Source organism: Monodon monoceros, unplaced genomic scaffold, assembly GCF_005190385.1.
Source record: "Monodon monoceros isolate NGI ecotype Baffin Bay Population unplaced genomic scaffold, NGI_Narwhal_1 Super_Scaffold_18, whole genome shotgun sequence".
Classification (NCBI taxonomy): domain Eukaryota; kingdom Metazoa; phylum Chordata; class Mammalia; order Artiodactyla; family Monodontidae; genus Monodon; species Monodon monoceros.
Genome location: NW_021703774.1, coordinates 19,465,088 through 19,478,857, shown reverse-complemented (window position 1 = coordinate 19,478,857; position 13,770 = coordinate 19,465,088). Strand labels below are relative to the sequence as shown.

The 13,770-nt window shown below is 41.1% G+C and overlaps 1 protein-coding gene across 3 annotated transcripts in view; it reads left to right on the top strand.

Annotated features, from left to right (window-relative positions):
* Window positions 1–10,697, top strand: part of DUSP10 (dual specificity phosphatase 10) — a 40,687-nt gene extending 29,990 nt beyond the window's left edge. For 2 of the 3 annotated variants that reach the window (XM_029230497.1, XM_029230498.1), the window contains exons 3-4: window positions 5,512–5,883; window positions 9,434–10,626. In XM_029230497.1, the coding sequence (XP_029086330.1) occupies window positions 5,512–5,883; window positions 9,434–9,699 (638 nt within the window). In that variant the 3' untranslated portion in view covers window positions 9,700–10,626. Of the gene's footprint in view, window positions 1–5,511; window positions 5,884–9,433 lie in introns of all 3 variants that reach the window. The other variant, XM_029230496.1, reaches the window with a different exon arrangement.
* Window positions 10,698–13,770: the final 3,073 nt, after the last annotated feature.

The following is a 13,770-nucleotide window of genomic DNA, read 5'->3' as shown; positions in this document are numbered from 1 at the left end:
CCTGTTAAGGTGGATAATTTTCTTCCCTGAAAAGTATGAAACAACTCTGACCGCCCCCATCTTTGGGAGTTTTGACTCTGGAAGCCTGATGTCAGCTCCAGTTTATTCAGGCTTTGTTTCTTCCACAAGGATCCTTGTGAGAATAGAATCTTGGGAGTCTGCTTAGATGGACTCCAGTTTCCATGGAGGGCCCACGAAATAGTATCCATCAGGACCCCTTTTATACCAATATCTTTCCCATTTATAGTGATAATATCTAACTCATGCAGCATTTTATCCATATTAAGGGCCCTGTGAGATAAATACTACTGTTAACTCCACATTATAGGTGTGGAGATTTGAGGTGCAGAGATGTTAACTAACTTACCAAGGTAACACAGCTACTTAGTGATGGAAGCCAAGATTCTCAACTCAAGCAGTCTGGCTCCAGAGTCTACATTCTTAACCACTATCATCAAGTACCATTTTACTTTAAAAAGCTAATCACCCAATAAGAGACTCTAAACAACAAAAAGGGGCAATGAATATGCTCGCAGCAAGCTTGTAGAAAAGTTCAACTTGAGTTCCCTTCCACTTTTCTTTGGTTGTTAATGTCATTTGCTGACCTTCAGTGAGAGTTTTCCTTAGATTTCTGAAAAATGCTCACTTTTCAACTTAGCATGAAGCCAAAAAGCTGGTGTGCCAAAGTGCTGGCCGTCTTTGGACGATGGAAATCTCTTGCTTATAGATTCTGCATTTGGATGTCGTTCCTTTAATTTGCCATCCAGAGCACTGCTTCTGAATCACATTACAGAGGTCTCTTGTGTTTCTAGGGCTGCAATAGCCAACACAGCTACAGGAGGTGAAATACATCTACAAAGAGAGGTTTCCCACTACAACTAGAATCCGTTGCTTCAGTGGGACTGTCACCTCACTGACCTCCCGTTGGAGGAAACTCACCGGTTGCATTTCTACGTATTTTGCAGGGGTGCTGGGTATTCTTTGTTGTTGCCATTCAGAATCCACATGCTGATCATACTTATTTTGGCAGAGAACCTGGTTTTGAGATAAGGTCTGAAATGTTTGCCCCCAGCACTGTTGCTCATGCCTGGGAAATATTTGCACTGATATCTGGGAGCAGTTGTGTGTCTACAGAGATCACTCAGCCTGGTGGGGACTTGGGGACACAGGGGAGAGGAGGGGAGGGAGGAGAGAAGAGTGATTTTATTGAAAACACTCAATTCTCCTCTGGCAAACCCAGGAATCCAAAGACGTACAGGCTTTCTTGGGAAAGCTAGGACAAAGAAAAAATGAAATCAGATGGGTTTGTTTAAGAAGGATAGGGAGCTGTTGCTTTCTTTATGATAAAAGTATATTATTTAAACTTTAAAACTGCTCAGATACCTTGGTACCTAGTTCTTTTTCAATAAGCTTTTACAAATAAAAACTCTGGAAACACTAGCCTATTATCATTGAGAGTCTTTATATTAAGCAGAATTTATTTTTTCTGGATGATAACCTCATATCTCGAAGCTCTTTTATTCATTCAATTTGTACCTTATTTTTCCCTCCTTTTCTGCCTTCTTTTGAATTTTTATTTTTGAGATATGTTGTGTTAATTACTGATGTATAGCAAAGTGATTCAGTTATACATATATATACATACATTCTTTTTTATATTCTTTTCCATTATGGTTTATCACAGGATACTGAATATAGTTCCCAGTGTGATACAGTAGGACCTTGTTGTTTATCCATTCTGTTTATAATCGCTTACATCTGCTAATCCCAACCTCCCACTCCATCCCTCCCTCAACCCCCTCCCCCTTGGCAACCACAAGTCTGTTCTCTATGTCCGTTTCTGTTTCATAGATGGGTTCCTTTGTGTCATATTTTAGATTCCACATATAGGTGATATCATATGGTGTTTGCCTTAGAATTCTTTTTAGGTCTTTAAAATGGCAGTTTTCCACAGTAATGAAAAAAAGTGCTTCATATGTGCTAGATATCATTTCAAAGTACTTTATTTTTATGAATCAGTTTAATCCTCAAGACTGTAGCGTGAGGTAGGTGTTCCTGTTTTATATGTGGGGAAACGGAGAAGCCAAGAGGTAAGGACCTTGTGCAGGGTCTCAGAGCCAGTATTTGGCAGTGTTGGGATTCAGGCCTGAGCAGCCTGGCCTCAGAATCACTTGCACTGCATTTAGGGTTCTCACGAACTTCAGAGTCAGCGGATCAGCTGGAGGTGAGGACAATAACAGTGATGACATTGGGGTAATAAGATGTTATTTATCAAATGCCTGATTATATGTTTACATAGGCTTCCTGTACCACAATTCTATGGGTAGGTGATATTAAGTCCACTTTACAGATCAGTAAACTGAGGCTTAATGAGGAAAAGGGATTTATACCAGGTCTTACAAACTCTCACGAGACAGAATCACAGTTGCAACCCGGGTCTGCCTGCCTCTAACCCCTCTCTTAACCACCATGCTACACTGCTTCCACTTCAATTGTTAGTTATCATCTTGTAATGTTCCTATGTAGTAATAACAAATATGAAATAATCAAAACTCCTCATTAAGTGGTCAGCCCGTTCGGCTTCTATGATACGTGATGGGGTAGGGTGGAGGGAAAGTAGTTGGAAGGGAGAGCCATATTAGCCATCATCTTCCCTTCATCCCTCCCTGGCTTCCAATTCCAAACCTCTAAGGGAAGAAAACAATCCTCCCTACAGACATCTCTCTCAAAACCACCACTGTGAGATTCTACCGGTTCATTTGGCTGTAAGCGCCATCCCCAGAGAGAGTTCTTTAACTGCAGTATCTAGCTGTGCACAGCCCTTAATGAGAACTGATGCCGACACTGGTCAGCAGACTGGCAACTGAACAGACTGTTTGTTCATATCCCTCAATGAGGGTTTCCTCGTCTAGTTAATATGTGTGAATTACAATATTTCCTTTTCTATCCACTCTGCCTCCAAAGATTCGATGAACAGAGTTCCCACGTGGCTTAAACATACAATATACATATAATTTTGCACGTGGGCACCCCCTGGGATTCGGAGTATTTTGTGTCTGTCTGTCTCCAATTCCTTCCCCTCCCCTCCCCTCCCCCATGGGTTTTTTCCCCCCATTAGGCAAATGGAAGGCCCATGCCACCTGTTAGCATTACATCATTGGCTCCCCAGAACACAGTTGCACCAAAGGCCTTAAACAAAGTAGTTCTTCTTGTATTGTTTGCACTCAAAGAGCTGATATCATGCCAACTGATGTCATTGTATGTCTTTGTGTAACTGCTATGGCAACTGGGCAGGTGGGGAGCCTCCAGCTGATGTCATTGGGAAAGGAGGTGTAGAGACAGAATTTTAAAAAGCTGTATGCTGCTTTTTTCTGTGTGTGTGGTTTTCTGGCATGCATTTTTTAAAAACTAGCTGCTTTTAAGACAAATTACAGCTTGAGTACACTAAATAAGAACAGAGAGAAGTTCCCCCCCTCCAATCCACCACGTTAAAGACTCCTTTTGAATCTGTTTTGTTGTTCTGTCCTCTCATCTTATACAGAAAAGTGTAACAACTGTCTTTTTATTAAAAAAACAAAAAGTGAATTAGGTTCCCATTACAGAACCACTGTGGAACTGTTTACTTGGATTTTATGGAGCCAAAGCTGAGCAGATTTTAAAATAACTCTTTAGTCTCTTTCGTGGAGCTTGTGATGGTGACAGCGGGCAATTTCAAATTTTTGTTTAGGTATTCACTAATGAAGTTTTTCTGGTGGTTTCCATTTCTTCTATCTACTTGAAAAATGATCTCTTTGGGTCCAGACAAACTTTTTATTTTAATCAATGTTTCATAGCAGAATAATAAGATGTAAGGGCAGAAGTTAATTCTAGAAATCAATTAAAATGAATTTATAGCTGTTGTTTTTCTTTTCCAAAAGCAAAGACAGGTTTTGATACTCACAGGTGGTCATAATATTACCCCCTTTGAATGATCTTTGAGTCATGACGGATCTTAATGAAAATATGACTTCCCAAGTTTATACGACTAGTGTGCATTGGCTGTGAACAGCCCTGAGGCTTGGTCTGGGTTACAGCCTGGAGCTTCCTGCTGTGGTTGCCAAAGATGAAACTTGAAACGGAGAAGGACATAGGTTCAGAAACTTGTAGACAGATAGACTTCCTGTATTTATTTCAACACAACCATATCCTGTTCACCCATTATGTTTCCTCCTTTATCTCTTGAAACTATCAAGACAGAAGCAAGGCATCTATCTGGGGGAGGGGGAGGTGGGTCAATGTTGGGTTCTGGTGGCTTTCAGCTTCTAGGAGATCTCCAACTTCCCCCTCTGTTCAAAGGGAAGGCCAGAGTGTATCTAGTTGGTAAGAATTAGAGCTCATTTGGTAGTTAATAATGTCAACTCTGATTTCATAGCCCTTACACGTATATTGTATAATTTGACCTCTGTAATAATCCTTTGGGCTTATCCACAAACGTATCTGACAAATATTAAAGGAAAAGTTTAAACGATAAACTATGATCTATAAATTTCCTGACTTCAGTGTTCTTTTTTGCATGTTTTTTCAACTTTTGATCACATGTAAGGTGAATGTTTTTAAACTGGCTTTTTTCATTTAATATTAAACAGAAACACTGTTTTCATATTCCTTTCACAACTTTTAATGGCTACATAATATTCCATTGGGTGCACATGTCAACTTTTCCCTTTTAAAAAAATGTTTTTGACCTTTCTAGAAAACTGCTGTAGCGAACATCTTTATGCATCTAGCTGGCTATCTTTGGTCTGATGATTTCCTTAAGATACATTCTCATAAGTGACACTGCATTTGATGAGGGGGAGGTTTGCATACTTTATGTATGTTTCCATTCATTCCAGACTCCCAATCACACCAAGAGGTATATGCCATTACCCTCATTTTACAGACGGGGAAATTGAGGCCCAGAGAGAGATATTAATTTATCCAGGTCACAGATGCAGGAAGTGGTGGAACTGGGATTATAGCCAAGATAACCTGGTTCTTCCAGTGTCCCTGCTTGTAACCACGCTGCTGTATTGGGAGCAAACTTGGCCTTCTGGGTAAGGTGAGCTTACCAAGAGTGCAAGGCACACACACCTACACTGCCCAGGTACAGGCAGAAATTCTACACCCAAGGAAGTCATCTGTGCCTTCCTGGGCTCCCAAAGTGCAAGGTTCTATATAGGCCACTGAGCATATGGCTCTTTGGGGCAGAACAAATTTGCTGCTAATGAAATTGCCTGATGCTTCGTGGAACTCTTTCCAGGGGAACATGCCCCAGTTTGTATAAAAAGCACATTTCCAAAGTACTGCATGCAGTGATATCCTCCAAAGTTTGTCCTCCGTCTCCAAATGGACTTTCATTTGTATTTTGATTTTATTTTAAAAAATGTAATAAGCAACTAAGCACACTCATTCCTAAGGGGAAAGTGATATCTTCTGCCAGCTCTGAAGTCCTAGGGGCAGTCATTCTCACTTTGTGTGTTTTTGTTCCAGGCGGACTTAGCAGTTTTAAGCAGAACCATGAAAACCTCTGTGACAACTCCCTCCAGCTCCAAGAGTGCCGGGAAGTGGGGAGCAGCGCGTCCGCGGCCTCGAGCATGCTACCTCAGTCCATCCCCAGCACCCCCGACATCGAGAATGCAGAGCTGACGCCCATCTTGCCCTTCCTGTTCCTCGGCAACGAACAGGATGCCCAGGACCTGGATGTGATGCAGCGGCTGAACATTGGCTACGTCATCAACGTCACCACTCACCTACCCCTGTACCACTACGAGAAAGGCCTGTTCAACTACAAGCGGCTGCCGGCGACCGACAGCAACAAGCAGAACCTGAGGCAGTACTTTGAAGAGGCTTTTGAGTTCATTGGTAACTATCTCCTATGGGGAAGTCTCATCTTCCGCCTTCCTTTCCTCTCTGGCTTGGGCTTTGATATCAAGTCCAAGATTTATGCCTGTGTTGCAAAAAAAGCTCCACCGAGGTGTTTTTGGGCTCTGCCACCTGGTGCAGCCAAAGTATTCTTCTAAGTCGTAACCCATCAAGTGTATTGGAGCCATGGTTATAAAAGAACAATAAGTCAACTGGGTTGGGATCGGTTCAGCTAGACCTCCACATCCCTCAAGTTCTCAATGAAAAAGTGGCAGGGGTTAGCACTGAGACGTTCTATAGCACCATCTCAAAAGAACTGGCAGAAAGTAAGAAATTGGTGGCCAGAGCAGGCACCGTGGGTATGTAGTCTACTGGCGTCCCTAGGCACTTTGCAGGGAGTAAAATACAGCCGGCCCTCTGTATCCGCGGGTTCCACATCTGCGGATTCAACCAACCACGGATCGAACTCGCGGATACAGAGGGCTGACTTTTCTATGCCATTTTATATAAGGGACTTGAACATCTGTGAATTTTATCCAGGAACTAATCCCCCGCGGGTACCCGGGGCCAGCTGTATTGTGAATATGACATCTCCCTTACTTTGAGTTAAATTTCTTTGCCACTGCTTGAGGCAAAGGTAGTGTTTGCTGAAGGATTGTTTCTGAAGGATCTTTTTCAGAAACATAATGCTGTAGTGAACATCTTTACGCATTACTCAGCACAGAGGAGAGAAAGAACGGGAGTGGAGGGGTGAGGGGGTGTGAGGGGAGTAGTTTTTCCCTTCTGTTTGCTTTGCCTCAGTTTTTAAACAATGGGTAGCAAAAAGGCTTGAAGTTGAGTGCTCATCAGATGGTACTAGATTCCCTTAGTTTACCCCAGACTCATTGAAGTAGGAAAGATTGAATTGTATAGCCATGTAGTTACCAAGAAAGGAAATTCTAGCAACAGCAGGCTTTAATCTCTAGAAGGAAGCAACGGCCAGCCTAACCCTAATCTTAAACTTTAACTTTCGCTGCTTCTAAGCCTCAAACTGTTGCAAGGCTCAAATTATCACTTGGGGAGTACCTGACACCCAGCAGGTACTCAACAATTTCTTTTTTTTTTCCAAGTGATTCCAACCTTTCTTACCACAAAAGGGTGACCCAGTACTTTTCCTAAATATTGTAGCAGATTGTTACTGGCCTCTGTCCCAAAAAGAATGCACTCATGTTCAGTGCTCCTTTGTCAGAAAAAAAAGAAAAACAAAAAACAACAAGAAACCCCCCTTGGATTTAACAACCATTAGGGTTGGGTGGATTTGCTGTAGAATTGGCAGCTCTGGTCACTTAACCCAGTCATTTCCTTGCTAATTGTGCCTTTATTTATTGCAGGACCATAGAATGTTCAATCTGGAAGGAAATTCTGAGTGGTCACTAAAGGGACCAGAGCCTAATGCTCTTGACTGTGAGGCCAGGAGCCTTTTGGGAACACAGTGTTTACAAGGCTCTATTGGTTCTCAACGGGCAATGATTGTGGATGCAAAGATACCTTAGATTTTTTATTAGTGATATGTGAATCAAACCTTGAGTCCCAAGGAAGAAAAGTTTGTCACCAAGTAGATGAGGAACTTCCTGGTTGATATATGATGTTATGAGTGCAATTTTATCTGAGTTAATTCCAGTTGGGGGAAGTTAAGAAATTGTTTTTCGGGCTTCCCTGGTGGCGCAGTGGTTGACAGTCCACCTGCCAATGCAGGGGACACGGGTTTGTGCCCCGGTCCGGGAAGATCCCACATGCCGCGGAGCGGCTGGGCCTGTGAGCCATGGCCGCTGAGCCTGCGCTTCCGGAGCCTGTGCTCCACAACGGGAGAGGCCACAACAGTGAGAGGCCTGCGTACCGCAAAAAAAAAAAAAGAAATTGTTTTTCTTTTAATGGGTAGCATAAGATATGCTTAGGTTCTAAGAGGATTTTAGTCAAAGCACCTACATTCCTTATAGATTATTCAGGCTCACCTGGTGTTTTAGAAAGAAAACAAAACAAGTAATAAATAGCATTTAACCTCGAAAACAGTTCCACATCACACCCTGCACAGGCACAATATTTTATTCTCATTGTTATATATCATTGGATAAACTGAAATCTGATAGTCTTGCTTTAAGGAAAACACAGCTGGTTTTAGAAACATAATAGCATTCACAGAGAGTCTAATATAAACTAAGCAGAGTCTAGGTTTAGGGTTTAACTATGCCAGTTTAGTTATTCCTGAGTCAGGTGATATTATTCCTATATCTCCTGAGCCTGGTTAGTTACAATTATTCCCATTATTCAGATAGGAGGATTGAGGCTCTGGGGAGTTATGTGATTCACACAAGGTCCACCACAAGGTGGAATCATGGTCAAACCTAGCCCTTTGTGGCTCATCTTCTTACCCCCATGCTTCCCCATCTTGAGGTGGAGGTCCTTAAATAGTGTGTGCTGAAGAGAAGAAATTGAAAACAGGAGATACTTTCCTAAAATACGGTTATCTATAGGAAGCAAGCTAAATTGCTGGGGTTTTAAGATGAAAATTTGCACAATGTTTCTTTTCTTAATCTACTAGTGGGTAGCCAGTAGAAGTAGTTTTTGTTAGAACGGGACTCTCCTTACCATCTCCTTTCCTACTCTTCATCTAATTGGTATATTTTCCAAGGATGCTTTCTTTGGGATGCCTTTTAGTTTAGAAGTGTCATTAAGAATCCATTCAGGCAGTGCCCAAGAGCTATTCTCCTGGGCTTTTAATATACCTGAAAACCTTTAAAGTATTGCCTTTTTCAATTGCTCTGGATTCTGAGCCATTGCTGTTATTTCCTTCATCTTCTGCATCATTGCCATGTTGGAAAGGCATGTGTAGATGCAGAGGGGGTTGGACAGTTCAGATGTAGGTGACACCCTATGCCTGAGAACTGCAAGTCTTTAACTTTGCAACAATAGGGTTTGCTAGTGAGAAGCTGAACGTAGTAACTTTCTAGTTGAGTTTTGTTCCTTTAACCCTCTTCAGAGTTTCCTAAGACTGAAACTCTTATCCATTTAGTACCAGTTTCTGCACAGAGCATTTCTATAGTATAAAACAAGAAATGCTTTTTCTCCATCACAGGTAGGAGAGACATTGTTAATAACACTAGTTTTGACAAGTGACACAACATGGCGATAGAAATTAACATCCTGAATCAGAGAGGTCTACTTAACCAGTAGCTTGTTTGACATTTAGGCTAATTGTGTTGTGGCTCCATCCTCAGTTGGCCACCATCACCTGTGAAGTCAGCTATTATTGTGAATGACTCCTTTACCTAGCCTTCTCTTTAAACGTAGAAATGTAGCTTCTTATTCATACTAATATTACTTTTAGCCAGTTCTGGAGGTTGTGACATAAACATACACGATTAACTAGTAAACTATACTTAGTTTCAAAGCCATTTTGATGTCTTCTCTCTCTACAGAATATGGCATTGTCAAGTCTAGATAAACGTTAACCTCTCTCCCTCCATCTCTCTTTCTCCTTCCCTGCACCTCTTGCCTTTCTCCCTTGTTCCAGAGGAAGCTCACCAGTGTGGGAAGGGGCTGCTCATCCACTGCCAGGCTGGGGTGTCCCGCTCTGCCACCATTGTCATCGCTTACTTGATGAAGCATACGCGGATGACCATGACTGATGCTTATAAATTTGTCAAAGGCAAACGACCAATTATTTCCCCAAACCTTAACTTCATGGGGCAGTTGCTGGAGTTTGAGGAAGACCTAAACAACGGTGTGACACCACGAATCCTTACACCAAAGCTGATGGGTGTGGAGACGGTTGTGTGACAATAGTCTGGCTGGAAAGGATGACTGTTCTCCATTAGGAGACGAAGAAGAAGGAGGATGGATTCTTTCTTTTCTTTTTTTCTTTCTTTTTTTTTTTTTTAGATGGGGTAAAGTTTGTGAATGGAAACAAACTTGTTTAAAACTTTTTATTTTTAACAAGTGTGAGAAGAATTTAACTTTTGATGCCATTGATATTTACTTCCCGCCAACTGACAAAGCAGGGAGGCTAAAGACGTAATTTTTTTAAGTCAACAATAAAAATATAACAAAATTTGTTTCTTCCCCTTTTCCTTTTAAGCTATTTGTAGAGTTTACGATTAACTAGTCTGTGCAGGTTCATAGACCGAAGATACTACACTTTAAACCAATTAAAAAGAACCCAAAGTACGTAGAAAAGACGTTGAATCATGAAGACCTAGGATCTGCCTGGGCTGTCCTTACGAAAACAAAAAACCCAACCAAACCAAGCCCTGCTGTGCTCACTGGTGCAAAGAGATGATCAGGGCAGCTTAAGTGGTCTAAGAACCCTCCACATTCTTTAAAGAGACAAAGGATACTGTTGATTTTGTGTGTTTCGTACTCTGGATTACTTTTTCCCCCTCTCTGGGTTTAAGAGATTTTTTGAAATAGCAAGGAACTGACCATTATACCATATGCCTTCACTGGCTTCTTGTGCAATAATATGGTGTTTTGAGTGTGCAAGTGAGTTAGAGCTGGCAGCTGAATGATAGACAAATAGTGCAAAGTTGCCAGCTTGGAGCTGGAAAGGAATTAAACAAAACCAATTACTTTCTTTCCCACCTTTTTCCTTTGTTTAACTTTTTTTTTTGATTTGATTCTGGTTACAGTGCCATAAACCTTGTTACATATGTATATCAGAATGTAAAAAAAAAAAAGACAAAAATTTATTTAAAAATATTTTTCTCAAAAAAAACTTGGTGTGTTTCTGTTGATTGTGTAAAAATTTATTTTCATTATATAAATGAAACTCATTTGGAGATGTGTCTTTTTTCCTCCTCTTTTTCTCAGTTCAGGTTCAAGCATCTCATAGCTCCAGTAACTTGTACGTGTAACATAATTGGAAATAAACACACATTTTTATAAAGGGAAAGAGAGATGAGGGAGAGACAATAGTCTCTGGCCTTAGTGCGAAGCAGAGAGAATTAGCAAGGGAGTAAAAAAAGCTCCAGTCTGCCTGGTCATGATCTCCTCTATTGCCACAGCCCTACCATCCACTTCTGCCAAAGTAATTCCTCTTACAAAGCGGAAGCTTCAGGTAACCTCCTTAAAGGCGTGAGAAGGTTCTATATCAATCAGCCTTTGAGCCTTGATTAGGTCACTGCCAGATAGATTGGTTAGAATTCTGTGATCTCCCTAGTGGCTCTTTGATAAGTATTTATGACAATCTGACAGCTAGGGGTATTGACACCTCCCTCCCCCACTGTCATTTGCTCACTCAACATCTTTGGTAACATTAACCACATAGTGTACACTGCAACACGTTGCTACTTCCTACTTTTTTGCTAGCAAACTGAGCTCAGATTCCTAAGTTCAGCTTCCCCATCACGCTTGGCTAATACACAGCTAGTGTTCCATGGGCTCCCAGTCCACAGCAGAGTAAGAGTGGGGTAGGGGAAGAACATGATTCAAACGTTTTCTATGTTTTATTAAAATAGATGCCTCCAGGGATTTGGCCATAGGGAAGATTCACAGCAAATTAAGATTTGCCTGAGGTGAGAAAGTAGAATTCTGGCATTTTCAATTCTACGTGACTACATATGGACCTACTATTCTTGTGAATATTTGCTGATAAGTGTTATAATGAAATATTTTTGACATTTTAAAAATAGCTTTTCTATTAGAAGTGATTTAACTTTTTCTTTTATTAGAAAAGTAGAGACTGACGTTAATAGGAATTAACTGAGAGTTGTCTTGAATGATTTTGGTTTACTACAAAGTGTTAGGATGAAAAGTAAATTTCTCTTATGGTGCTTTCTACTCTGCAAACTAACAATTTTCTTGGTGCTAGAACATATTTAAGGAGAGGGGTTGATATATAATTAGTGATTTAAAATACATAATGATTTACTACATATTTCTTATTCTTTATTCTAAATCCAAATGTTAAAGTTCTAATAGTGTAAGTTTTATTCCCTTTCTTTTCTTTCTTTTTTTTTCATTTTTTTTTTTAACAAACAAGATGAACAGTGAATATAGTTTCCCTCCTTTAGCTACATGGAAATAATTTATGTGTTTTGAACTTTATGATTTTGAGAACAAGACTGTCCTGGGGCAGATAGAAATCCTGCCAACCAGCATACCAAGAATTCTGAGAGAGACTCAGGTCTTTTTTGCTAATCTGTTTTGAGTCATTTAGCCTCTCTTTCTTCATGAGGAATGTTAATCATTTCATGAAAACTACATGGATTAACCAAGCCATTGCTCTAGAAACCAGACTCCCCAGGTTTTGTTACTGAACCAAACTTGCATCTGCTCACCCTCAAGCAGTAAAGTCAATCTATTGACAGCGGGTTGCGGTGAAAGAAAGTGCAGCGTTTATTGCAGGGCACCAAGCAAGGAATCCAGGGCAGCTGTTGCTCAAGACACCCCAACTCCCTGATGGGTTTCAGCAAAGCATTTTTAAAGGTAAGGTGAGGGAAGTTTGTCCCAGGGTATGTGATCAGCTTGGGCACGATTCTCTGATTGGTTGATGGTGAGGTAACAGGGCAGTGTCACAGGGCTTAACATTATCAGTGCTTAGGTGCCAGTAGGTCTGGGGGCTATGTGCTCATGGTCATCAAGTAGTTAATTTCTTCCACTTGATGGGGGTTTTATTTTATTTTATTTATTTATTTTTTTATAAATCTATTTATTTATTTTTGGCTGTGTTGGGTCTTCATTGCTGTGCACAGGCTTTCTCTAGTTGTGGAGAGTGGGGGCTACCCTTTGTCATAGTACGTGGGCTTCTTATTGTGGTGGCTTCTCTTGCTGCGGAGCACAGGCTCTAGGGGCGAGGGCTTCAGTAGTTGTGGCACATGGGCTCAGTAGTTGTGGCTCGCGGGCTCTAGAGTGTAGGCTCAGTAGTTGTGGTGCATAGGCTTAGTTGCTCTGCGGCATGTGGGATCTTCCTGGACCAGGACTCTAACCCATGTCCCCTGCGTTGGCAGGCGGATTCTCGACCACTGCGCCACCAGGGAAGCCCTGGGGGTTTTAGCATCTGTAAAAACAACTCAGGAAATGTGCTTTAGATACTATTATCTAGGTACTTCAAAGAAGGGCTAGAGCTGAGGATATGAGGGAGTGGTCTGCCCAGGGTCCTGCTCCTGTTTCATTACAGCATCTGGGCCTCACTTGGTACCTGGGAGCTTTGGGGCTGAGCTGGGAACTTCATTGTTATCTTCTTGAGAAGCAGTCTCTGACTGACAGATGCACATATCATTCTCAGAGTCCAACAAGTGTTGTTGCATACTGGATGAACTTAACAATTTAATAGAATGAATCTGTAACATATCTAATGAAAAAAAAGAAACAGATACAACAGGCACTGTTACTTTACATTAAACAGAATAGCAGCTTCAGCTCCTCTATAAACATTTTTTTCCACACAATACATTTCCAATCAATGGATATTAACCAAGGTGTAGAGTCCACATTTCAAGGAAGAGCTTGTGTCTTCAACTTTTGGAAAAGGACAGGTAAGGCAGGATGTGAGTCAGGGAAGCTAACAAATGGAGGACATGTACAAGGGGAGATATGAAAGAAGAAGTGTACATAACCCCCAAATCACCTGTTGATTGTAAATGAGGAAAGACGACCTTCCAAAAGGGTGATAAAATATGAGGAACAGGAGAAAATGGGAGTTTATAGTAAAACAAACAAACAAACTATATCAGAGTATAGAACTAAGAAAACTGAATTACACTTCAGAAGTTGATTAAGATAGAATGCTAATAAATTGCTCCAACCAGTTCTTCTGGAAGATAAGAAGTCTGGCAAGCCAAACTGAATAGAGATGATGTGGTTGTCACCTTGTTTGTGAGTAAGATCTTGTAAATAAGCCACAACACATAT